Below are 23,801 nucleotides of genomic sequence, written 5' to 3'. Positions count from 1 at the left end.
CAGGGTCAAGATATGCTTCCAAGACCAAGGATGGGTGGCCAAAGAAGAGGCAAATAAAGAAGGCAGGACAGTATCAGCTGCCTATTCTGGAAGCTGCATCTCAGAAGCCTTAGGTAATTATTCCAATGATAAAATCAATGAGGGCAATAATGTACATCATAAAAGACGCAGCATCTATATTTTCCATATAAATTCTTTGCAATATTTCGTCTATACTCTCAATGACTTTATAGACAGAACAGGTAGGCAATAACTTACTAGAAAAAACTGATTAGTGTTGGAAGACTTTCAGAAGAGCTGCATTCATTCCACAAACATTTATTGAATGTCTACCATAGATTACATTCAGAGTTCGGCACTGGAATTATTTTGGATTATTAAAACATGACCCATGTGCTCTGGGGGCTCAGCTTAAGGTGGCCATGGCAAATAGGCTTCATTCTCTGAAGTCATAACTAAACTCTTCTTGAAAGAGCTGCATCAGCTAATAGCAATTTCTGTCCTCGGCATACGGATGGGGACCAATAGCACATATATTTCATATCCTTTGAGACATACTAATCTACTTAATCCTCTGGCTGGTGGTGGTGGATCTTCCAGAAGGCCATAAGGATTTGAGCCAGGAAGTTCTTAAGTTCAGTTCAAAAAATGGATACCCAAAGAAATCCAATTGATAAGGGGGGGGGAAATCATTCAAACAATAGATGGTAGTCTGGTGGGCTGTCCCTCTGTCCACAGGGTTCCTGCAGCAGCTCTCCCCCTGAAACAGTGATAATTTCCTCCTAAAAGGAAAAACAAAAGGGAAGAATTATTTGTAATCAAGCAAGGGAAATAAACACCCACCAGAGAGAGGCCAGTTCAAGATAGAAAGTCTATGAATATGTATCTGCCTCCTCCTCACTCAAATTTATAGAAATGACAGAAAAAAAAATCTGCTTTTAAAAAAGAAATAGAACCATATTGGGAAAATGGAAATAAATCCAATATGGGAAAATAAGAAGGAAGGCCATCAACAAAGATAGGTGTTAAAGAGTACTTGAAACCCAAAAGACCTACAGGATGAGATTGTCAGAGGAGGGAAGGTGAGGCAGGGGTTGGAGCAGGTATCAGAGGCACAGGCTGGGGAGCCCCAGGCTGCAGATGTCTTTGCCTCCGCAGACCGGAAGTGAGGAGGGGCAGACCGGAAGTGAGGAGGGGCAGACCGGAAGTGAGGAGGAGCAGACCGGAAGTGAGGAGGAGCAGACCAGAAGTGAGGAGGAGCAGACCGGAAGTGAGGAGAGGCACCGCCCTCCGCTGGGAAGCCAAAGAGTCCACAAAAGCTCAGACTTTCCATATCGGAAAGATGAGTTACTCACTGTCAGCGGCAGCCCTTACAGCATGGAGAGAATGGATTCGAGAAACAGGGACTATATCCTGATGGATAAGCAGGAAATTCAAAGTTCAGACACCACCTCCTAACTCAAAATATGTACATACTTATGGAAAATCATACCCATACAAGAAAGATGCCAAACTCAACAACAGAACCGACCCCCCAAGAAAACATCAAGTTTATAAAACAAACAGAAAGAGCCTTTGAGGGATGGGTATTCATCTCCTCAGTGGAATAAGAAGATAAATCATCTGTGAAATAACAATGGGCTATTATTTATGGGGCAGTCCATCAAGCGTCGGACTCTTGGTTTCTGCTCAGGTCATGATCTCAGGGTCATGAGATCGAGCCCCGTGTCAGACTCCACACTCCGTGCCCCCTTCCCCTCTGCCCCCAACATGTGCTCACTCTCTCTCTCTCTCTGTCCCTCAAAATAAATGAATAAATCTTTAAAAAAAAAAAGAATGGGCTATTATTTTTTTTAAAGAACCTATAAACGAAAAGAGTACCCACTTAAATAAAAATAAAAATCTCAGTAGAAAACCTGAGAAGCAGAAAAGACATAATTGAAGCTCAATTTAGTTGCGGGAAGAATTGACACGTCAGTAAGAAAGGAGACATCTAAGCAGAAAATGGACAATGGACGGGAACGGACAATCCACAGAAGAAATTCAAAGGGCCATTAAACATAAGAAAAGATCCTCTGTGTCAGGAGTAATTGGAGAAATGCAAGCTAAACAACGGTGAGATAGAGCATCTGCCGATCTGATGGGAAAAAATTAAAATGACTGATAATCCCCAGGGCTGGCAGCCATGTGGGGAAACAGCCTCATCTAGTTTTGGCAGAAGCATGAGTTGGCACTCCATTTTTGGAGGGCAATCTGGCAGATCTTTTCAAATGAAAACGTGCATCATCCTCCATCCAGCAATTCCAATACGACAAATCCATCCTAGAGAAATACTTGCTCCTGTGCCCAAAGGGACAGGGACAAGCAAAGGTCTGCAGCCCCATTTGTGATGACAGAAACCTGGGAGCTATGTAAGTGGCCATCATGGAAAACCACAGGGCACGTGTGTGGAGGTGGTTGATACGTGTACTCAGCACACGCATTTCCTAACAGCCAACGTCCTGATGACTTACAAATGTCAGCTGTAGTGCCGTAGCACTTTACACAGTGATATCTCAATGAAACCTCCCAGGGACCCTAAGGAGGTACGGGCTGTTTGGAAACCCATCTCACCGGGGAGAAAACTAAAGCACAAAAATTTTAGTAGTTGCCCAAAGTCACACACAGTGATGAAGCTGGGATGTAAAATTTAGCAGCCTACTTCCAGCAACCATGCTTTGAAAAAACACACATAGGATATATTGATCCTGCTAAAAAATGAAATTGCTGAGCAATTGGTAAAGAATTAACTAGTTTAATCTCACCCCACTATCCTTATTTTTTAGAACTCCCCTGTCTAAACTAGTACATTTCAGTTTTTTCTGGAAAATCCTGTCATTTTTTTTAAATCTCCATCCTATTTGGTATATTTGTTCGGTAGAGAATTGCATTAAATTTATAGTTTAATTAGAAAAAAAAGAATTGTCCAGTTTATGTGGAAAATAACAAAACTGTTTTCCTTATGTAAATTTCTGTGTTAAAGCCCAGGAAATACTTGGATAGTTACATGGCAAACTAATACTTCAAGGCAGAGAATGGAAATGGAAATTTGAAATGGACAAGGCATTCACCTTGTATTGTCCTTGATTATTCTTAGAATGTAATCATAAATTGTGTAATTAAATCTTTAATACATACACACTGACCACCAGATCTCCACATGGGCATAGATGAACCCCCTCTATAGTGTAAGAAACTACATCAGAAGTCTCCAACCCTAGATTCGGAAGAGGTTAAAGGCCTTCAAAGTCTTCTGTTCTAACCTTCTGATGAAACCATAGCATAGCATCTCTGAGAGATGGACTTTTCCCTGTGCCTGAATACTTCCAGAGACAAGAAGTTCATCACTGCTCACAGCAGCTTATAGTGGGCAGGGAAATCAAACATCATGGTACAGAGGAAAAGGCACAATCTTTAGAGGCAGATGGCCTGAGGATTAACTCTTGGACCATGTGGTGTCAGCCATGAACGCTTAGGGAAGCTACTCAAGCTCCCCGGCTTTGGTTTCCTAATCTGTGAAATGGGACTAGTCTGCCTCCCTCATAGGGCTATCATGAAGGGGAAGCAAGAACATGGATGGACAGCACCGGGCATGATGCCTGACACAGAGAAAGTGTCAATATCCACACACACCCTCCCAGTCTTTTCCCTAGAGTTGTTAGAAAGCTCTTCCCAACATGGGTAGAAATCTGCCCTAAACCTGGTTAGTCCAGTTTTCCAGGAGTGCTGTCCACCCAACATCTAGACATTTGTAAATGGGTCATTTTCTATGTGCTTTACTTAGAAGGTCAAGTCAGGAGCTGTCCGTAGAGCTCTGGGGACATCCATGAAGAAAAAGAAAAATCAATCCAAGAGTCCCTATCACAGCAAAAACCCAGTGAGACGGTCCAGGAATTCTGTGACCCTTGCTACAGCTGCAAAGCTCGGAAAGACACAGAGCGACTATGACTCTGTTTCTCAGCATCTCTCTCTCGCCCTTGTGGCTCACTGAGTTCCACCTTTGGCTTTCTCCCAGTTACTACTGTGCTGACAGTCACAAAAGATGCAGCAAAACAAAAGAAACACAAAACAGCAACAAAAGTTGCTTCTGTCTATGCACATAGTTTGCAAGGCACGATCTTTCCTCATGAGATGTCTACAGTAGGGGGACAAATGACAAAGGGAGTTTTGGAAAACAAGAACTTCCACACCACTTCACAGTTACAGAGTGCTGTTATGGACACTGCCTCATTTAATGGTCATGGGATCTGAACTATTATTTACATCCATTTGCCTGGTTAGGATGGTAAATTTCAGTGAGACTAAGGAACCGGCCCAAAGTCACACACATACCACACATGTACGTATCCTTCTAGTTGGAACAAGAGACGTGGTAACTGTACCAGAAAAGCTCCTCGAGCCACAGGGTTGATGGCTAAGTTTCAGCTAATTCTACAAAGCCGCCAGAGGCCTGGCTAGAATGTCCTCAAGCAGGACATCCTGGGGATGAGTTGCAGGTGGGCTGTGGGCTTGGGCAGAAGACGGGTCAGCTAGTCCCTAAGTGTTGGCAGTAGGGAGCACTCAGAGACTTGAGGCGAGGAGAAGCTTAGGAACCAGGCCTGGAGGTGCTTGCCTTAGTCAGAGGGGAAGCCAGAGAGAAGAACAGGAGGCTCCAGAGCCTATCTAGACAATCTCTGCTCTCTTCCACCCTTCCACACATCCCTGTGATCCTATGGACCTGTTAGGCTACCTACTGCCTCTCCACCCCATCTCTTGGAACACCTGCAGCCTGGTGCTCCTTTGCCTCACGTTTCTACCAGTTCCAGCTCCTGACCAGCATCCCTCTGAAAGATACCTTGTGGAAATCAATGAGATCGGTGAGCGTTGCGTGGCGATTGGGGTCCACTCCCAGGAAGCTGTAAAAGTCCGCAGAGGCATCCACAAGAAAGTGCTTGAACCCTTTCTGCAGACGATAGGAGAGGGTGTAACCCCAGATTTTCTCACTGACCCGGACCAAAAATGCTCCCTCCGTCATGTGCTCGAGGAGATCTTCTGCATCTTCTCGGCTAATAATTCCTGATTTAAAAAAGAAAAAAGAAAAAGTCAGTAGGCTCAGCAAACTTTTCCCCTGCCACTCTTCCGGACTCATCCCTGCCCCTCATCCTGTTTCCATGATGTCAGGAAAGAGAGGGCTTCGGGAGCTATCCAGCACTCGCCTCATTCCACCCAGGACTCATCTTGGCCCAGAGCAACCAGCTGTGAGCCTGCGGGCAGAGTTTCTATTAGGACCTGCATTTAGCACCCTTTCCTCCAAATTAAGCCTCACTGATTTGGATTAATTGAGTAAGCAAAGAATTAGTAATGAGCAGGAATTAGAGCATCTATCGATTACAAATACAAGTCAGCAAGCACTGCCCTGTGGAGAGCATCAAGCCCTGCTTTAATGACAACAGCAGAGTGACTTATGGTTATGACCCCGGTTATCTTGCCAGGACCCATAAGTGAGCACCTGGAAACAGTAGGTCCTCTTAAGAAGTAAAAAGACTTCCTCCGCCCACCTGTGGGCATTAGGAAAACAGCTCAAAATTTTCTCAGGTTCTGCAGTCTTTCATGATGATGCTGTGGGTCCAGCCCTGGAGTTGATTATTTGTCAGTGGCAATCCCCAGAAAGGATTTTAGGGAGATGCTGTTATCTGGGTGGAGCACAGGAAGCCATGTGTGGGGGGATGAGCCTCGCAGGGCAGGGCAGTGGGAAAAGGGCAGAAGCCAGAAAGCCTTGGTGACCTGCTCAACCTGCCTTCATCTGGGCGACGTGAGGCTCAGCCAACTCCTTGACTTCTCCAGTGTCCTCTGACATTTAAGTGATTCATCATCTTACTCCATCTACGTCAAGGACACATTATGACTTTCAAGTCAGATAAAGAATTCGAAAACATTTCATTAACTGAGAAACACTGTGGAAGTGTTGGCTACTGTTAATCATATTTGAGGGAGAGGAGAAATGTACGGTCCTTTTCATACACCCACTTGGTTACCCTCTGCATACAGTCAGTGGGATCATTTACTGATGGTCACGTAGCAAAGGGGTAGAAGGGAGCTGGGTTGTTGGTCCCTGTGACTGTGAGAGGGACTACACACTTGTGACTTCTCCCACCCCCCGCACCCTCGTGCCACTCTCAAGCTTTCCTGTGGGTACTCCCTGCTCCCCCACACCCCTTCCATTGCTCTCCTATTTATGGGAGGTGTGGCGGAACTTTCCCTGTGCCCAAAGCGGGACATAGAGGCCACCACGTTGTCACTTTTAAAGACAACCAACACATTTGGGGCTCACCTCCATCCTCCTTGACTAGAACTTATCAAGAGGCAATCAAGCAAACCACCCTCCCCCCAGCCAGGCGCTATTAGTAGGAAACTAGGGAGAAGGGAGGGGGAAGGAAGTGGGGAGCCCTTCTACCACAGGACACCTGAAGAATCACATGCAGTTTCCCCATAGGCAGAAGGATGCACACTGGGGCAGCTCCAGGGAGGCTGTCCGTGCCTTCTGCCAGGGAAGCAGTGACAGCCAAAAGAGGACCAAGATGGTCATCTGGAATCTGTCGGAAGACTCAGCACCATCCCTCACGCACCTCCCTGCCCCAATGCCAGAAAACCTAGACCCTAAAGGTGACTGCAGTGGGGAGAAAAGTAAGAGGAGACAGAATAGAGCCAAGGGCCAGGAGGAAGAAGGACCAGAAAATGTCACCCCCATCTCCACTCCACCTACCTCGAGCTGAAGCCCAGACCAAACTGAAAACTGGGGAGGAGAGAACTGTTGCACTGGGCAGGAGACTGAACAGTCACACCTGAATAGTACCTGACATTTTAATATCTGAAAGCGAACAGTAACACCAAAAGGACAATATTACATGTCTGTGATCTAAAACCTGTGAATGGCCTCCCTGGTCTCTGGCAGAGTCCGGGCTTGGGAACGAGAGACACTGTGCTCTGGGACACACACACCCCCATCCACACACCTCTCCAGGTTCATTCCCTCACTCTCCTCATGCACCATTGCTCGCTGCTTACCACAAGACCTCCAAGTGCAGAAGCTTCCTGCTCGTCCCCAGCCCCCTTTGTCCCAGCGGACCCTGACTCCTCCTCTTCTCTCCTGGGAAGCCCTAGCTGCCGGTCACCTACACTCTACCATTGTGCAGGTGAGAAACAGAGATCCCTCTGAGTGGTAGAATTTGAAAAGGATGCCTCTCTGGGCCAAAAGGGCCAAGCTCACATTTCCACATTTGACCCCTCCTCCCTGCAACCAACCCCCTTGGCAGGGACCCTTTATTCAGTGTGCAACCTGCCCCACCCTGTTGTGAAACCATCCCTATCCCCAGAGGCTGCCCCTGGATAGCCACCTTTGAGCTTTCATCACACCTGCCCAGAGGCTCCAGTGTATTAGTAAACAGGCTGTGAAGGGCTCGAGGATAAAGCCTGTGGCAACCGTGGGAGCCGCTGCTCAGTCTTCCTTCAAGAGACACTCTGCTGCAAGGAAGTGTCCGGAGCCGACAGTCCCCAGCTACTGCTCAGGATCCACCGCTGAAGCCTGCTCTGCCCCGGGGGCACGAGGGGGTACAGGACCCAGTGCCCTTGACTCAGAGCACTCCTTTGTATCCTTCATGGTGCTTTTTCCAGGAAATCGCTTGCACTTCTGCTTCCTGGAAGACCCAGACTGACACTGAATGCTGACTCTTGTGCCCCAAGCACCTGGAATGCTGTGGGAGGAGAGGCTTGTTTGGAGCAGTAATCAAGAGCATGGACTAAAATCACAGCTTACTCGGGGCACCTGGGTGGTTCAGTTGATTAAGTGCCTGCCTTCAGCTCAGGTCATGATCCCAGGGTCCTAGGATCGAGTCCTGCCTCGAGCTTCCGGCTCAGTGGGGAGCCTGCTTCTCCCTCTCCCTCTGCCTCTGCAGCTCCCCCCTGCTCATGCTCTCTCTTGCATACTCTCTCTGTAATAAACAAAATCTTTTTTAAAATAAAAATAAAATCACAGCTCAGGGACTTGTTCAACAGGTGGCCTTGGGCAGGTTATTCAAGCCTCTCTGAAACCCAGGGCAGTGTCCTCATTACTAACTGGTACCATTAATCCTTCCTACGGTGTAAGGTTGTTTGAGCCTATGTTAAATTAACATGTGAGCATGCTCGCCACAGTGCCGGAGAGCATAACTAGTTTGCCTCAGCTACCCCAAGGGTACCACTCCTGTGCCACAGTGGGATGTCACTTCGTCCTGGGAGCAGCCATGGTCAGGGCACTGCCAGGCTGTGCTGCCCACACCCATGCATCCAGTCCCTCCAGAGGCTGCAGAGGATGACTGCTGATGGGGACTGCTTGAGTCCCTGGACCCCAGCTGCACCATCCCTGGCAGACTCTCCAGGTGTCTGGGATAATAAACATCTGTGAACTCTGCCCCCTCACACTTTGACACTTACCTAGAAATCAAAATTATAATTTGGCCCAAGACCAAAAGTAATGAAGCCTCATAGTTCAGGATGGCATAGACACTTCCACAGAAAACCTGAGCCCCAGGAGAATCAGTCAATGGCTGGGAGGCCTGTAGGTCACTTACAAGGAGAAGCTGTTACACTTTCCTACCCTCCTCATCTCTGTCTCTCCCTGGATTGCGTCTCAGCCAAGCGCACTGAGAACTAAGCACTAATCACACCCCATCCCATCCCACCTCAGTCCCTTCTAAACACTCTCGGACCTCCTGGCTAAGGAAAGGAGGGAGGACTTCCCCCTACCCCTTCTGACTGGGGAGCAAGCACACTGCTCCCCAGGGATCATGGAAACTTTCTGCCTCTGCTTATAACCAGGCCTGGCAGCCTTCGTACACGACGTTCCATGGTAGCTGTTCTGGAATGATGACTGGAGAATGCAACTGTAGGTCCCCTCTGAGCCAGTTCCTACCTGTCAACAATGGGAAATGTAGTTTTTCCTATAATTTCTCTACTTCCTCCCTTCAACAGCTATGTAGGAGCCAGGCCCCATGCTGGGCACCTGGGAATCAGCACTGTGTGAAAAACAGTTCCTGACTTCCAGAAGCTTTGACTCTGGATAGAAATAAAGATCAACCGATTTTTTTTTTTTTTTTTAAGAAAAGGCTCACTGTTGTGCTCGCTTCGGCAGCACATATACTAAGAAAAGGCTCACTGTAATCAGTGGTGCTCAAGGCCCCAGGAGCTGTGGGAGTGCCTGGGGGAGGCACCCCACACAGTTCTGGTGCCAAGGGTGGGAGGGACAGCTATACTGAGACCAGAAAGGTGAAAACAGAGGTGTGAGGCAAGGATTTGTTGGCAGAGGGGATTAGTGACTGGTTCCCTGTGGCTGGAGGGAGGGCCAAAGTAGGAGCCACGTGGTACCAATGGTGAGATATGTAGCGGTTGGCAGGGGCCAAGCCCCAAGAGCTCTCTATACCATTAGAAGGATTCTGGACTTAATTTCGAGGACAATGAGAAATGACTAATGATTCCTAAATAGAGAATGTGAGTGTGTTCAAGGATGGAAAGATGGGGGGCGCCTGGGTGGCTCAGTGGGTTAGAGCCTCTGCCTTCGGCTCAGGTCATGATCCCAGCATCCTGGAATCAAGCCCTGCATCGGGCTCTCTGCTCAGCAGGGCGCCTGCTTCCTCCTCTCTCTCTGCCTGCCTCTCTACCTATTTGTGATCTCCGTCTGTCAAATAAATAAATAAAATCTTTAAAGACAGAATATCTGAAGAGACATTGTTAAAAAAAAAAAAAAAGGATGGAAAGATGGCCCCTGGGGGTGAGAACTGGAGGCACACAAGCCAGAGACCTCAGGCCCTTCATGCAGGGATGGCTTCACAGCCACAGTGCCACAGTCGTAGGGCTGGACTCCAGCTCCCGGACTGTGAGTCTGACATAGACGGCTTCTAGGTTGAGGCAGGAGAGCAAAAGGACACATCGGGGGTTACAGAAGAAGCCCCTATCACAGCCAGTCCTGGGCACCATCCGGGACTCATCCCTTTCAATCCTCCTAACATCCCAATCACCGTAAGTTCATAACTGAGGACACCGAGGGTCAGCGAGAAAAGTGACTTACCCCAGGTCCCAGAGCTAGTAAGTGGTAGAGCCAGAATTTAAACTCAGCTCCTCGGACTCCAAGTCCGGGGCTCTTTGCTCTACAGCATGTTATCTCATCACAGGACAGTAAGTGCTGCTATGAAAGACAGAGAGGGAGGAAATTAATGCAACCTGGAGAAGTCAGGACAGGCCTGAGAGCGGCAATAAAGGGAGAGGTGAAGTGGGCCTTGGGGTCTGGGTAGATTCTGGGAGCAAGCAGTAAGCAGAGCTGATGGCATGGGAGGGGAGCGGGAGGGACGTGAAGAGTAAAGAGAAGGACGCCCCCATGGCACATTTATATAAATGGAACCTAAGAGAAGCTTCATCGAAATCGCAGGACAGGAAAAGAAAGGGGGATGGGCTGAAAGCTATAACATGTGTGCAATCCAGACCCCAGAGAATACAGGTGAGGAGGAGAGGAGGCCATAGTTAAAGACTGAATGATTGGGGATTCATCAAAGTCGCGTCGCGGTGAACCCGCACAAAGCCACTTAGTGTCTCATTCTGTCAGCCAGAGAGAAAAGGCAGATTATCTCTAAAGAATGAATCATTAGACTGATGGTTAACTTCTCGTTGCTCTCATAGAAGCCAGAGGACAATGGGATAATATTTTCCGGGTGCTGAGAAAAAAAATAAGTGTTTCATGAAACCATCTTTCAAGGAAAAGGATAAAATAAAGACATCTTCAGAAAAAAAAATTGAGAAAATGGACTACCAAAGGTAATCTAAAGGACATACTTCAGGTGGAAGAAATTTGATCCTCGACAGAATCTGAGGGGCTAGAAGGAATGGTGGGCATTGATCCTGCAGGGGAATTTAAAAAGAGATGCTGACTTACAAAACAATACTAATAATGGATAATCTGAGGATTTAAAAAAAAGAACTGTCATACTGACAACATCTGATCCGCTGAGAGTAGAATCATTGGACTTTAAAAGCACTGCATGTGGAGGGGGAGGCTGGCTGCCTCCATCGGAAGACCATACACGTCTTGCTCTTGGGGTCGTGAGTGGGAGCCCCACGTTGGGTGTAGAGGTTATTTAAATATATAAAACTTTAAAAAAATAAAAAATATATATCCTGTGTGTTTCAGAAGAGGGTAAAGTTATGTATCAACTTGAGAATATATGAAATATGCATGTTACACCCTCTCCATTAACCACAGAGAGATAGGCATTGAGAGTGGTCTAAGCTCCAAACAGCAGAGGTGGGGGGAAAAAAAAAAAAAGCCACGATGAAAGTGTTTGTTTTTTTTTTCAATGAAGCGTGAAACAAGCTAATAACTACAAAATAACTACACTGTAGTTCCCTTGGTATGAAAGCGGAAAGCTCACAAAGCTAAAGGCAACAGTGTTTGGAGATTTTTATATATAAACAGTAATGAAGCAAAGATCTGATAGAGCATATGGTCGGGAGGGGGATCGCGGCTGGTGGAAGGACCAGCGCCACCAAGGTCAGGAGCACACGGGGGCTTCCAGGATGGGTCACGTCTCCACGTCTGAAGCTCCCTTCACACCCTTCGCATCCGAATGTGCACACATCGTATATATTCAATGTTTAATATTTTAAGGATTTAAATACCATGGCTCTGCACCTCCCCACACATTATGCTATGACATTCATTCCAAGTCGGTCAATGTCCTTTGAGGGTTGGGGAGGTTATCAACCAGAAAAAAAAAAAAAAAAGGATCATTAATGAGCTTGAAATGTCAGTGTTGGCTGTCTAGAGTCCCTAGAGCATGGTTCTCAGGCCTGGCCCACTCTGAAAGAGTCTTTTTAATTCATTTTGGGTACAACAAGCATCAGTAATGTTTACAATCTTCTCAGGTAATTCCAATAGGCAGCCAGGTTTGAGACTGACTGAGCTAGAATGTAATCACTCTTGCAAGCCAGGGCTGGCAAAGATTTAAAAAGTGGATTTTTACATTCTGCAAACTCCCTCTATACTTCGAAGAGTCCTTGGAGGTCAACAGTTTTATAGACCTACTCTAGAGGGGACATAGGTAGGTCCTGTGAGAAATCCCTGCCCAACGGGAAAGAGATTTCCTCAGCTGGGGTGGGACAGAGGGGAAGAGGGACTAAAGGGAGGGCCCCCACTCATGTTCCTCCACCCCACAGAGGAACTAGAAGTGTCCTATGTCCTAATTTTGTGGACAATCTAACATGTACCATGCACCCGCATTAGGCAGCCACAATTAGGCAGAATGGTGTATTTGGAGACAGAACAACCTGAAGATGATGACTGCCAGCCTCCCCGAGCCCCTGTGAGTCCTGGCAGGGAGCCGGGACTTCCACCATGTTCTGGTGTGGGATTTGGAACATGGAGGGAGCGCGACCGTCATGGATGGCTGCTGGGAATCAGGACTGGATCAGCCTTCCAGAGAGCCATAGGCACCCCTAGTCAGATCAACTGCTCATTTACCCTCTAGTCCAACAATTCCATTCCTGAGATATATTATAAAGAAATCCTCACACAGGTCCGTAAGGGTCCACGGCAAGAAATGTAAATGACCCTTAGGTTAATTGTGGTGCTGATCAGTTGAGGGCAAGGGGGGTGTCCAGGACTTGAGGAGAGGATGAGCCAAACTCGGTAGATGCACCCGGTGGAACACTGTGCAGCAATTAGAAATAACAGACCAGAGGCAGAAACAACATAGCTCTTGCAACCTAGGCTCCATGAGATAAAGTGAGAAATGCAAATGATACTTAAAGCACCTCACCTTTCATGTCAATATACCTAAGTGCAGAGTAGGAGAAGTGGCAGCAGCAGCATTTTCCAATCTCTCCAAATCCCCAAAGAGAAACAAGCAGAACAAGTCAAGAACAAAACCCAAAGTCCGTGGACTACATTTCCCACAAAACTACGGGGAAGGTAGTCCCATGAACCCCAGATACAAATGGAGAGGGAACAATCAACCCAAGACCTTCGTGATACAGTGTTTCCACAGGAAGAAGAGGAAAGAAACCAGGGTGACCAATGGACCTGAGAGCAGTCAACAGGAATTCACTGGAAAGCAGGAGGCCAACTTAAGAACAGCAGCTGAAACTTGGGGAAGATGTGCCTTCCCCAATCTTGGGGAAAGGCAAGAGGCCCTGGTGACACCTCGGGGACCACCTTTGATCACTGGGAATGGAATCAAAATGGAGCAAGTTAAGAGAAAAGAAAGGGAAGAAGGAGAATGTCCAGACCCATGTGGGAGAGGGGAACAGAGCTTAGTTACCCAGGAAGCAAGCTGCCCTCTTTATGTACACATCGCAAAAACAGCAGAAGTGGGGCACGTGGGTGGCTCAGTTGGTTAAGCGTCTGCCTTCAGCTCAGGTCATGATCTCAGGGTCCTGGGATGGAGCCCCACAAAGGGCTCCCTGCTCAGTGGGGAGTCTACTTCTCCCTCTCCAGATGCCTCCCCTCCCTCCACTCATTCTTTCTCTCTCAAATAATTTTTTTAAAAATATTAGCCATAAGGGACACCCAGGTGGCTCAGTCGGTTAAGCATCTGTCTTTGGCTCAGGTCATGATTTCAGGGTCCTGGGATCGAGTCCTGCTTCGGGCTCCCTGCTAAACAGGGAGTCTGCTTCTTCCTCTGTTTCTGCCCCTAGCTTTTGCTCTCTTGTGCATGCACTCTCTCTCTCTCAAAATAAGTAAAATCATAAAAAAAAAGCCAAAGAAAAGCATCAAGGTCAAATCACATGTAATGTTACCATGAGGGAAAAAAAAGTGAATAAGGAGCTGAATAACTTCCCTTGGGTGATACATACATTATATATATACAAGAACCCTTTGAACAGACACTCATTATCATCAGGATGGCTCCTTAATGAGGAGGAAGGGGATGTCAGCGGAGCATAAAGGAGAGTAAGAAAATAAACAAATTAGGAACAAGCCTGGCTTCCTTCCATTATGATAATAAAATAGGAGGACAGGGGAGGGAAGAGATGGCCATTGAAATGAACCTTTCAGACTTGGGGTTTATTTAGAAAATAAACATCATCAAGAGCATAGCCCAGAAAAGAGGCAAGGTGACCCCAGAACCTAGGCCTTGAGGTGGATGGTCTTCTCTAACAGTTAATTGATGGCAGTTGTTGAAACTCAGGAGACCCAGCAAGAGCCAGTGTAGGTCCTAGTCAAGTTTGAGGGATAATCAGTGTGGAGAAGGGGACCCCCAGGCCCCAGCTATATTCAGTGTCCAACACTTACAAATGGTTCCAGAAGCAGCAGACCATCGGATTCGTAAAAACAGAGAAGAAGGTCTAGAGATGAGGGACCAACCAGGACCTTTCTTTGGCTCCTTCCCAAGTCATGAGCTCCCCCTGCACTCAGATGTCATTTGGGGAAGGGGAGTGATGTTGGAAAAATTGAATATTTGCTAGAATGTAACTAAGTTAAACTGAAAGAGACTCTTAAAACCAAAGGAATTTGGTTTTAAATTTTGAGGTTTTAAACTTTGAGGGTTCTTTTTTAGGCATTAGCAGGACACAAAGGTCCATACAAGGTAAAATCACCTATAAAAACAGGTAAGCAAGAAATTATACTTGTAAAACTATCTTTCTAGCAACAATTCAAAAGTTTGATGGAGATGTAAAGACAACCAAATATGTCTCCAGACACTGTCAACTGCCCCACGGAGCACAATCATCCCTGGCAAGTTGAGAACCGCTGACATGCAGATAGACCCGAAAAATCTCTAACTCATAACAACGACAAAAGTTGTAACAAAATAGTCCAAGGTTCCTCTGGGTGCTGAACCACAGAGGCAAGTCAACCTACTACAGTGCTCTCTGCTGGGCCTCTGCATAAAAAACTATGCACAAGATCGGGGGACAGAAGCCTTCAGGGGCATCTGCCCCCTTTGCCCCCCCCCATCCCTGATTGCCCAGCGGGAGGGTAAGAAGCAGGGAATGCAGAAGCGGAGATGGCCAGCATAGCCAAGAAGTCCAGGCTTGCTCTCCCTGGTCCAATACCCACGCATTAATATCGCAGGCAACCAGCACCCTCGTGAGGTGCGGCTAGCAGCTCCTGACCCTTCTTCTCGTGCCACCTTCGCTAAGCCTCACCTAATCATCTCCCTGCATCCTATGTAGATGCTCTCAAACACCAACAATTTCAAGTCGCTATCAAAATATTGATTCCACCGGTGCTAACTGGTGGCAGCCCCAGAACAGGAAAGGGACTTCAAGCCTCCAACCTCCAAAAGATGCTCGGCTGTATGGGATCTATAAATCCCTACGTTAACAGATCCTGGATTCGGTTCCCAGCCTCTCTTCCACCACCAGACCAATGCCTGAAATCACTGGCTCGGAAATTAACCTGAGTAACCAAACGAGCTCCTTTTACTTCTCTGTTAGGGTTTCTCTCTGAAAAGAACGAAATGAAGGCGGGCCAGACATGATGTTTTACTTTTTATGAGTCTCAATTCATCTGATGGTCATATTTCTTGCAGCTCTCACGGTAGCTACGCCTCACCGGCCAACAACTCCCCCATCAATCGGTTAGCTATTTCTCATTCACTTTTGTGACTTTCCTTTCGTATTGCCATACTTTCCAGACGGTATCATTAAAGAGGCTGGAATTACTAAGCTCTTCATTCTCAACAGTTTCTTAAAGCATCCTAAAGCCACAGAGATTGTGATGAATAAGTCCACATGCCTTCATTTTTTATAACTCCAAATGAAATTTAACCACGGCTAACTGCTGAGACAAGGGCTTCACTGAACAAGATTCTAGGTTCCATATCTAGCCATGCACCAGGGGCCATACCCCATTGCCCACAACCACCTGCTCCAAGCTGACATGCCAGGTTCAAACCACTAGTACCACGGTTGGGACGGAGGATTGCAACCATCCAGCAGAACAACTTCTGAAACTGGCTACTTAAGGATCCTGCGTAGCGCTAGATTCGACTTAAAGTATGTTGATTGTTCGTTTCAGGCCCATCTTGCTGACTGGACTGGCAGTTTCACTAGAACAAAGGACGGGTGTTGTCCTCTCTTGGGGTAGACATTGTTTGGTCTTGCCCACTCTGGACCAGTTGCCCTCCTCCTGCCAAGAGAATGCTGACCTTCTTTTGGAAAGCCACGCCTCTCACCTCTATGCCATCACAATGGGATGGATTCTATTCTGCCCCAGGGATGGTCATGTGACTCATGCCTGGCCAATCAGAGAGGTCTTATGCTTCTGGCCATAGTGACTAGTTCAGAAGTGAGCACATGACCCAACCAGACCCAGCAAACAACTAGTGGGGACTAGTAGGATTGGGAGTGTTGACAAAAAAGCATGTCCTCTGTCTGCTGGACTTCAACCTAAGCAAAAGGGGACATAGCAACCACAAGCTGATACATTGCTTAGGCATGAAATCAACATGTAGAGCAACAGAGCTGAGAGATGGAGAATACCCAGATGCTGAAACCTTAAGTTCCCTGGATCAAGCAAAGCCTGAAGGTAGCCCTACCTTTGGATTTTTCAGTCATATGAAAAAATAAATTCTCTTCTTGATTATAGCAGGGTTTTTTTTTCTGTTATTTGCAAATGAATATAAGTTCCATAAGGGCAGGGAAGCTGTCAGTTGAACTCACCACCAAATGTCCTGTACTTAGCCCAGTGTCTAACACAACAGAAGCTTAATATTAATCATCAATAAGTTAATTACAGAAGTGCTTTACATGAAGAGTCTGCCTCCTAATGCCCCTGCCCAAGTAATTCGACAATTCCCAACACTGACAATTCCCAGTTTTACGCCCCTGAGTCCCAGGTGACCCCGAGAGCAGTTACATAACATAGTCCCTCACCTGTGAGATGGCGACAAAGCTGTTCTGCATTACAGATAGGAGTGTGGACTCTAGAGTCCACCGGACTGCCAGGGTTTGAGCCCCACGGCCCCCACTTACTAACAGTGAGCCTCAGGAAAGTGGCTCAATTCTCTGTACCTCAGCTTACTTGTCTGTGAAATGGGGTTAATGGTAACAGGAAGCACACAGCAATGACGTAAGGATTAAATAAGTCACTGACTGTGAGCAAGTGTCTGGCCTACTATAAACACTGTGTCCCTCCCTAACTGCCCGTGTTTCTACCTCTTCTAGAGAGTAAGGGGAGGAGTCAAGAAAATGTTTCCTTGGCATAGCCAGCACCAAGTAAAAATTTTATCAATTATCTGTTAAAACAAAAGCCTGCATGACCCCACAGGGGAGGTCGACCAGCCACATCCCATGGAGAGCAAACACTGCACCCCTGAGGGCCAGTACAAGGTAAGTGCCCCCTTTCCAGGGATGTCAGCAATCCAGGCGGTGCTTCTGTGAACCTCCAGATGGACGCAGCCCCATACACGGTACAGGGCTTGGCAGCAGAGACCCAGGGATAGCCTCTCTTTTCCCTCAGCCACCTAATCTCATGCAAGACAAAGGCCGAACATCTGCATGGCATCCCTGTCCCCAACAGCCTCCTCACCCTGGAGAGAAGCCCCAAATTCTCCAATGCCCTCTTGGAGAGAAGCAGAAAGGGGAGAAAATCCTAAAGACCCAGTTTCCCAAAAAAGACGACTCCACTGAATAGGACGAAGTTAAACAAAATGGTCTAGAGTTTATTTTTTTTCCCTACTACCAGAAAGGAAGAAGGGGAGTGGAGGTGCTAACTTCATGACAGGGAGAAATATAGAAAAGTAAAGGAAGTCCACTTTCTTAGAAGGCAGAAGCTTGCAACTTGACTGCCAGTGTTGGTAACGCCCCACTGCCTGCAGGGGGCGGTGTACTGGGGCCAATTACAGGAGGACCCTACATTAATTGCATATGCAAGCCATGTTGTTCTCGTCAGGGAAGCATTTCTAGACTGTCCCCTCGGGAGCCGACACCCTCCTGCCCTGTGCACCTCTGAGGGCTGGTGAGACGCAGCGTGAATCACAACACCCAACAGCGGCATCATTGTTTGAAATGAAACCTGTAAGAAAATGCTCTGGCATGTAAATCTATAAAGAACTTAATTACGGAGCAGAAGGTAATTTGAGTCTGATAAACTGTTAATAATTATGCATAAATATTAATGAGTCTTCATTTCCAGAAAGGCTTCTCAACTACTATAGTGACTAGACTTTATTCTCTAGCAAATGTCAAAGCCACCATATTGGTTTCTCAGATAAGCAGAGAGAGAACAGCCCTCGGTGGGAAGGTGAGGGGAGAAAAGTCACACGGTCTGACCTAATCGCCATCAGATGGGACCATGATGCTCTCACAGTTTTGACTGAAGGGCCGTCTGGCTTTTGTTTACACACCACAGCAGTAGCTCAGGACTCCTGGAGGTAACTTATTCCATCTCAGGACAAATGACCGCTGAAAAGTTCATCAGACTGTGCCAAAGACAGCCCTTGTGATTTTTACCTTGTGTTCCATGTCCTGACCTTGAGGCCTCTCACAGGTTGGGGGATGTTAGTAGTCTGAAGACAGCAGCTGTGCCCCGCCCCACCCCCCACCATATGTTCCTGCTCAGCCCTGTGCCTACCCTCAGGAAAATCGGAGGCCAATGGCTCTAGCATGAGCTGGGGCACTTGGGTACCAGGGCTAGGATGGGCTTGGGGCTGGGAACAGGTGGGAAACTAGACTACAGAGCCTGGAACAAAGAAAACCCCAAAATAGCTTGCTGGATTTGAAGAAAGCTCTAACCTATGATAGGAACCTCCCAGAGTTAGGAAGATAGGAGGGATCTTTTGTCACCACCAGAAACACGATGGGGATGTCAGAAGAATATTAAATCAATTACATCAACAGACATCACGGTTTGCGGTTACTCTGCTTTTCTTTTTAATCCAACAGGAAAGGAGATTTCACTTCTCTCAAATCCAGCTAGAAGGCCCAAGCCCTTCTCATGCATTTTAGTTGCCCCCACCTGTGGATCAGAAGACAAAGATCTCAGCAAACAACCAAAACAGAAGTGCTGGGTGGATAATACACAGCAGACTGAAGTCAGAATCACAGAGCTACAGACAGCTGAAAGGAAAGAGTTAATATCTTGAAAACACCATTACGATCTATGCTTTCCTGAAGCAAAAAATAATGTTGCTGTTCTTTTGTAATCCTTTTTTGAGACTTTACAGCCAGTGCACATTTTTTTTTTTAAAGGAGAGAAAAGATTCCTTTATTTCTTAGCTGGAACAGCTTAAGCAAGAACTTAAGAGGAAAGTAGGTCAACTGACCTACTTTTTCTTCTCTTTAGAAATTTTTGCATTTGGGATCCGAGTTGGTGGAAAATTTCCACTCCACACTGTGCTCAGGAGAGGAAGCTCGGCAATCTGACTTGTCATGATGGGTCTGAAACATGCCAGTCATCCTTCCCAATGACCCCGTATCACCCTCAAAGCTTTCAAAACACATTTCAAGATGGGGATCGTAGGCATGATGTAAGAAAATTCAGACTTGTGCTTTTTAAATAAGGTTAAATAAGTATCATCTTTCTTTTATGCAATCATTTGATGTCACCTTTTCCTTTACTTCCAAGTGACAGCAGAGGCCTAGCCTCCAGGTGGGAGGCCACCATTTACATATTTAAATCCTGATGTGCATCTCCAAAGGCTACCATGTTTATTTATTCCATATAATAAATGGAAGCATTTATTGTACGTCAGGAATGTTCTGACCACTTTATAGATATTATGCACTTAATCCTCACAACACAAAGTGGGTATGACTACTTTCTCTGCAGCTCTTCCTTGCTTAGCATGGATTTAGTGCCTGGGTCCTTGTTGCCCGGGTCCCCCATGCTGGTTGTCACCCTGCAACAGTTTCCAAAACCTCACCATGGTTCCCTATCCTCCCGCTGATCTTGGACACCAAGGACGGGGCCCAAGCTGGCTCACTCTCTCCATCTTGGCCCCAGAAATGCTAGCTTCTGAGAGTAATCCCAAAGGCCAAACAGGGTATTCCCAGATTTCCCCTCTAGCTGGGCCATGAGACCAGTGGCCGCTCCACTCCACAAGGTCACAGAACAAGCAGGGGTGAGATTTAAAATAAAGAATTCAGACTGCATCTAAAAGAGATTCAACTGAAGGGCGCCTGGGTGGCTCAGTTGGTTAAGCGTCCGACTCCTGGTTTGATCTCACAGTTGTGAGGATTGAGCCCTGCTTCAGGCTGTGCTCAGTACAGAGTCTGCTTCAGATTCTCTCTCTCCCTCTCCCTCTCGTTCACTCTGTCTCTCAAATAAATAATATCTTTTTTTTAAGTTTATTTATTTATTTGACAGAGAGGGAGATCACAAGCAGGCAGAGAGGCAGGCAGAGAGAGAGAGGGGGAAGCAGGCTTCCTGCTGAGCAGAGAGCCCATTGTGGGGCTCGATCTCAGGACCCTGAGACCATGACCTGAGCCGAAGGCAGAGGCTTAACCCACTAAGCCACCCAAGTGCCCTTCAAATAAATAATATCTTAAAAAAAAACAAACAGAATAGGTTCAAATGAATATACAGTAAGGGACAGTGAATCCAGAGGGAAGACTTCTGTGCCCCAATCTCCCTCCCTGGGTAGGAGTATATTCAAGGAACCACCAAAATGAATTAGGAAAGGCCAGGATCCAGAAGCCCTGCATCTCATTCCCGCTGCTGTGCTTACGCCTAGGTGACAGGGGTTGGTTTCTCAAGCTCTCTGGGCCTCAGGATGGTTGCCTGTAAAAAGCGAACCATGACTGGGTCAGGAGCAGTTGAGAGTTCCCATGAGGAGATGCCCATCAAGCCAGCCTGTACGTCTACACCACCACGCAAACACACAAGACTACACAGCAACGTCATGCCAGGACGACTGCCTACGGTCAGCACCAGTCAGTCAATCCAAGCCCCTTCCCCTGTGCAGCTCAGAGAAGAGGGGGGCCTCCCAGAGCACGCAGCTGGAGGAGCTGAGTCTAGACTCCAGTCCCACCCAGCCTCTACCTTCTGGACACCATCCTTCCCACTCCACAAGGAGCTGCCTCCCTGCAGGACAGCCCGGTGAGTCTGCCTTTCACCTGCAGGACTCCCAGAAGGGCCATCCACAGGGGGTCCCCACTGCCGGTACCTCAGCTCCTACAGCAGAAACACCACCAACAACAGAGAAATGAGCAACGTGACTAAGCGGACAGTCATCAGGAATGAACATCTTTCCTTCTCAGCCTGTAGACTCCCAGGTGCCCCCTAGTGGCCAGCCCCGTGCCCTGGACATAGTTTTCAATGCACTAGAGCACCAGAGAAAACTCAGCAGGAGCAGACCCCGTGGTCCTGGAGTGATGTCAGCAGAACATACACTCAGAATCACACTGTATCCTGGGCGCCAAGAAAAGAAAGCTTAAAGGTCCCCATTCCCCCAATGCAGTGAGCCCTCTAGCCATCCACACTGCCCAATAATGAACTGTAGCCACCAAAAAGCTTTCTTCTCTTGAAGTGAAATGTCTCTCTTTGTAAGTCCTAGCCCCCAGCTCTGGTTCTGTCCTCTCCAGTAATCTCCTCTTCTCAAGACAGAACTTCAGAGATGGAGAAGTGGTGGCTCTGTTCTCCCATCCATTCCATACCAAGACAAACATTCCCCTGGGTAGTCACTAAAAATGACCACAGTGACCCCTGTTTCCTTCCCTTCCCGCCAACACATTGAGATGTGTTGTGATCAAGAGCAAGGTGAACAAGAAGGCTGAAGGTTGGGGCCCATTCCTGAACCTCGCAGCACTAGGACCTTCAACATTCCTGTCTTCTAACTATGCTCTGAAGTCACAGTGTGGAAAGGTAAGAAGCAGTGCCCATTCCAACTGGGAGCTCAAGCTTTGCATGGAAAGCTTTGCAAGCACCCCCCTACTGATGAGCTCCCTGCAGTCTAGATTGGGGGGGAGTACCTCCTCCCCAGGGATGCCCCCACTTTTTCCTTACATGATAAAACCCCACCTGAATGCAGGTGAGGCCATGCTCAAGATCCACTCCCGGGACCTGAACAGGGATCTGTGGGAATAGCTTATCAACACCAGCTACATCAGCCACTGCCTAACACCATTACCCACCAAGGCCCAAGGGCAAGCTGTGAGTCAGCCAGTGGGTCGTTGCCAAAACAATAAACCATGGATCACATTGTGACTGTTTTTCTACAAGCAAAGCACAGGAAGAGAAATGGGGTCCAACTGAGCCAATGTTCAGACAGAGGATGCTCTTAATAATTTTAGATACATACTGAAGTCCAAAAATAGATTCCCCCCCTCCAAGCCAAGCTCCTATGTACTAGCTTTTCTCGGGAGTATTTTTGCAGCACAAGAAGGCTCTCTTATAACCCCTAGAACATGACAATGAAAAAAGACGAATAACTTTACCACTTTGTCTTTTTAACAGAGGAGACTACAGAACTCCTTGGTCCCAGCAGGAAACAAGTTCTTCTTTCCCTCCTCTCCATCCTTGCATTCTGCTCCCAGAGTGGGTAGGGTCTCTGGTGGCCCACCTCAGACTCCGAGAGACATCAGCCCTCACACCGACATGGCTCATTAGGGTGGAAAAAGCACACTTGTTGGCTTGATCTTCATAGGTCCTGTGAAATTGATGTTAAAATCCCACTTTCATAGATGTGGATTTAAAGGACACACGAAGGTCACAGAGCTGCTAGGTTCTAGAGTGGGCCCTGTGTCTTCAGACCACTCGTCCACATTACCCTTTGGAGCATACAACGCATCCAAATGTGTTTGAGGGAAGGGAAGGAACTAGGTAGGAGTCACGGTGGTCTTTTTTTTTTTTTTTTTTTTTTTGCCCCTGCTGACAGGTCCAACCAAGAACTGTTGAGAACAGAGCCCCCAGCCAACCTCGGCAAAGACACCCTCACAGTTAAAAGGGTGCAGGCTGCCCGTGGACAGTATGGGCAGTAGCTCTGTCTTCGGAAGGACTTGGCGGGGTGGGGGAGGAGGCATTCAAGGATGCCATCAGGGAGGGGCGCCTGGGTGGCTCAGTGGATTAAGCCGCTGCCTTCGGCTCAGGTCATAATCTCAGGGTCCTGGGATCGAGCCCCGTATCGGGCTCTCTGCTCCGCAGGGAGCCTGCTTCCTCCTCTCTCTCTGCCTGCCTCTCTGCCAACTTGTGATCTCTCTCTCTCTGTCAAATAAATAAATTAAATCTTTAAAAAAAAAAAAAAAGGATGCCATCAGGGAATGCCTCCATGGGGGGAGAGGCTGCACTGTACCAGTACTTCCAGAATTTGGGGGTTTCGGTATGAAGCAAAGTTACTCTTAAGAGTTTAGAAACCAACACGGGGATGCTAGCTTTTTGCTTTTCCGAGCCAAGGCAATACATAAAAATAACTACCGCTTACTATCACTATCACCACCAATTCATAAAAGATAGAACATTTTCACACTACAGTTGAGGAAAGGATATCATCTTAGAATACGACAGTCCTTTCCAAGCAAAGAACGTTGTCCACCCTCCGTCCATGAGCCTTTTTTCTTTCATTCTGTCACAGATCAATAAAAACTTTGTCACTAAATAGCTCCAATCTGTGTATTAGCAGCTTTCCCGCATGCTCTATGATAGAACTGTCAAGAGAACATGAAATCAGTTACATAAATTATGAGACTTAAATCATGGTTCTGTTTGTTCTGTGATAATATAAAAATTACTTTTTTTTTTTTTTAAGTCAGGATAGAAAAGAAAGCTAGAGATGAATTTGAGCACCTCTGTCATGCCTTCGCCGCCAGCTGCCGGGAGC

General features: G+C 47.2%; 1 protein-coding gene across 2 annotated transcripts in view; it reads right to left on the bottom strand.

Annotated features, from left to right (window-relative positions):
* Nucleotides 1-689: 689 nt before the first annotated feature.
* SH2D4B (SH2 domain containing 4B) overlaps nucleotides 690-23,801 on the bottom strand; it is an 84,818-nt gene continuing 61,706 nt past the window's right edge. The window contains exons 7-8 of one of the 2 annotated variants that reach the window (XM_046027852.1): nucleotides 4,874-5,094; nucleotides 690-782 (exon numbers count right to left, since the gene is read on the bottom strand). In XM_046027852.1, coding sequence (XP_045883808.1) covers nucleotides 690-782; nucleotides 4,874-5,094 — 314 coding nt within the window. The remainder of the gene's footprint in view (nucleotides 783-4,873; nucleotides 5,095-23,801) is intronic. The other variant, XM_046027853.1, reaches the window with a different exon arrangement.

This window comes from Meles meles, chromosome 13 (assembly GCF_922984935.1).
Source record: "Meles meles chromosome 13, mMelMel3.1 paternal haplotype, whole genome shotgun sequence".
NCBI lineage: Eukaryota > Metazoa > Chordata > Mammalia > Carnivora > Mustelidae > Meles > Meles meles.
Note: the sequence above shows the minus strand (reverse complement) of the source record. Positions and strands in the feature narration are given on the sequence as shown.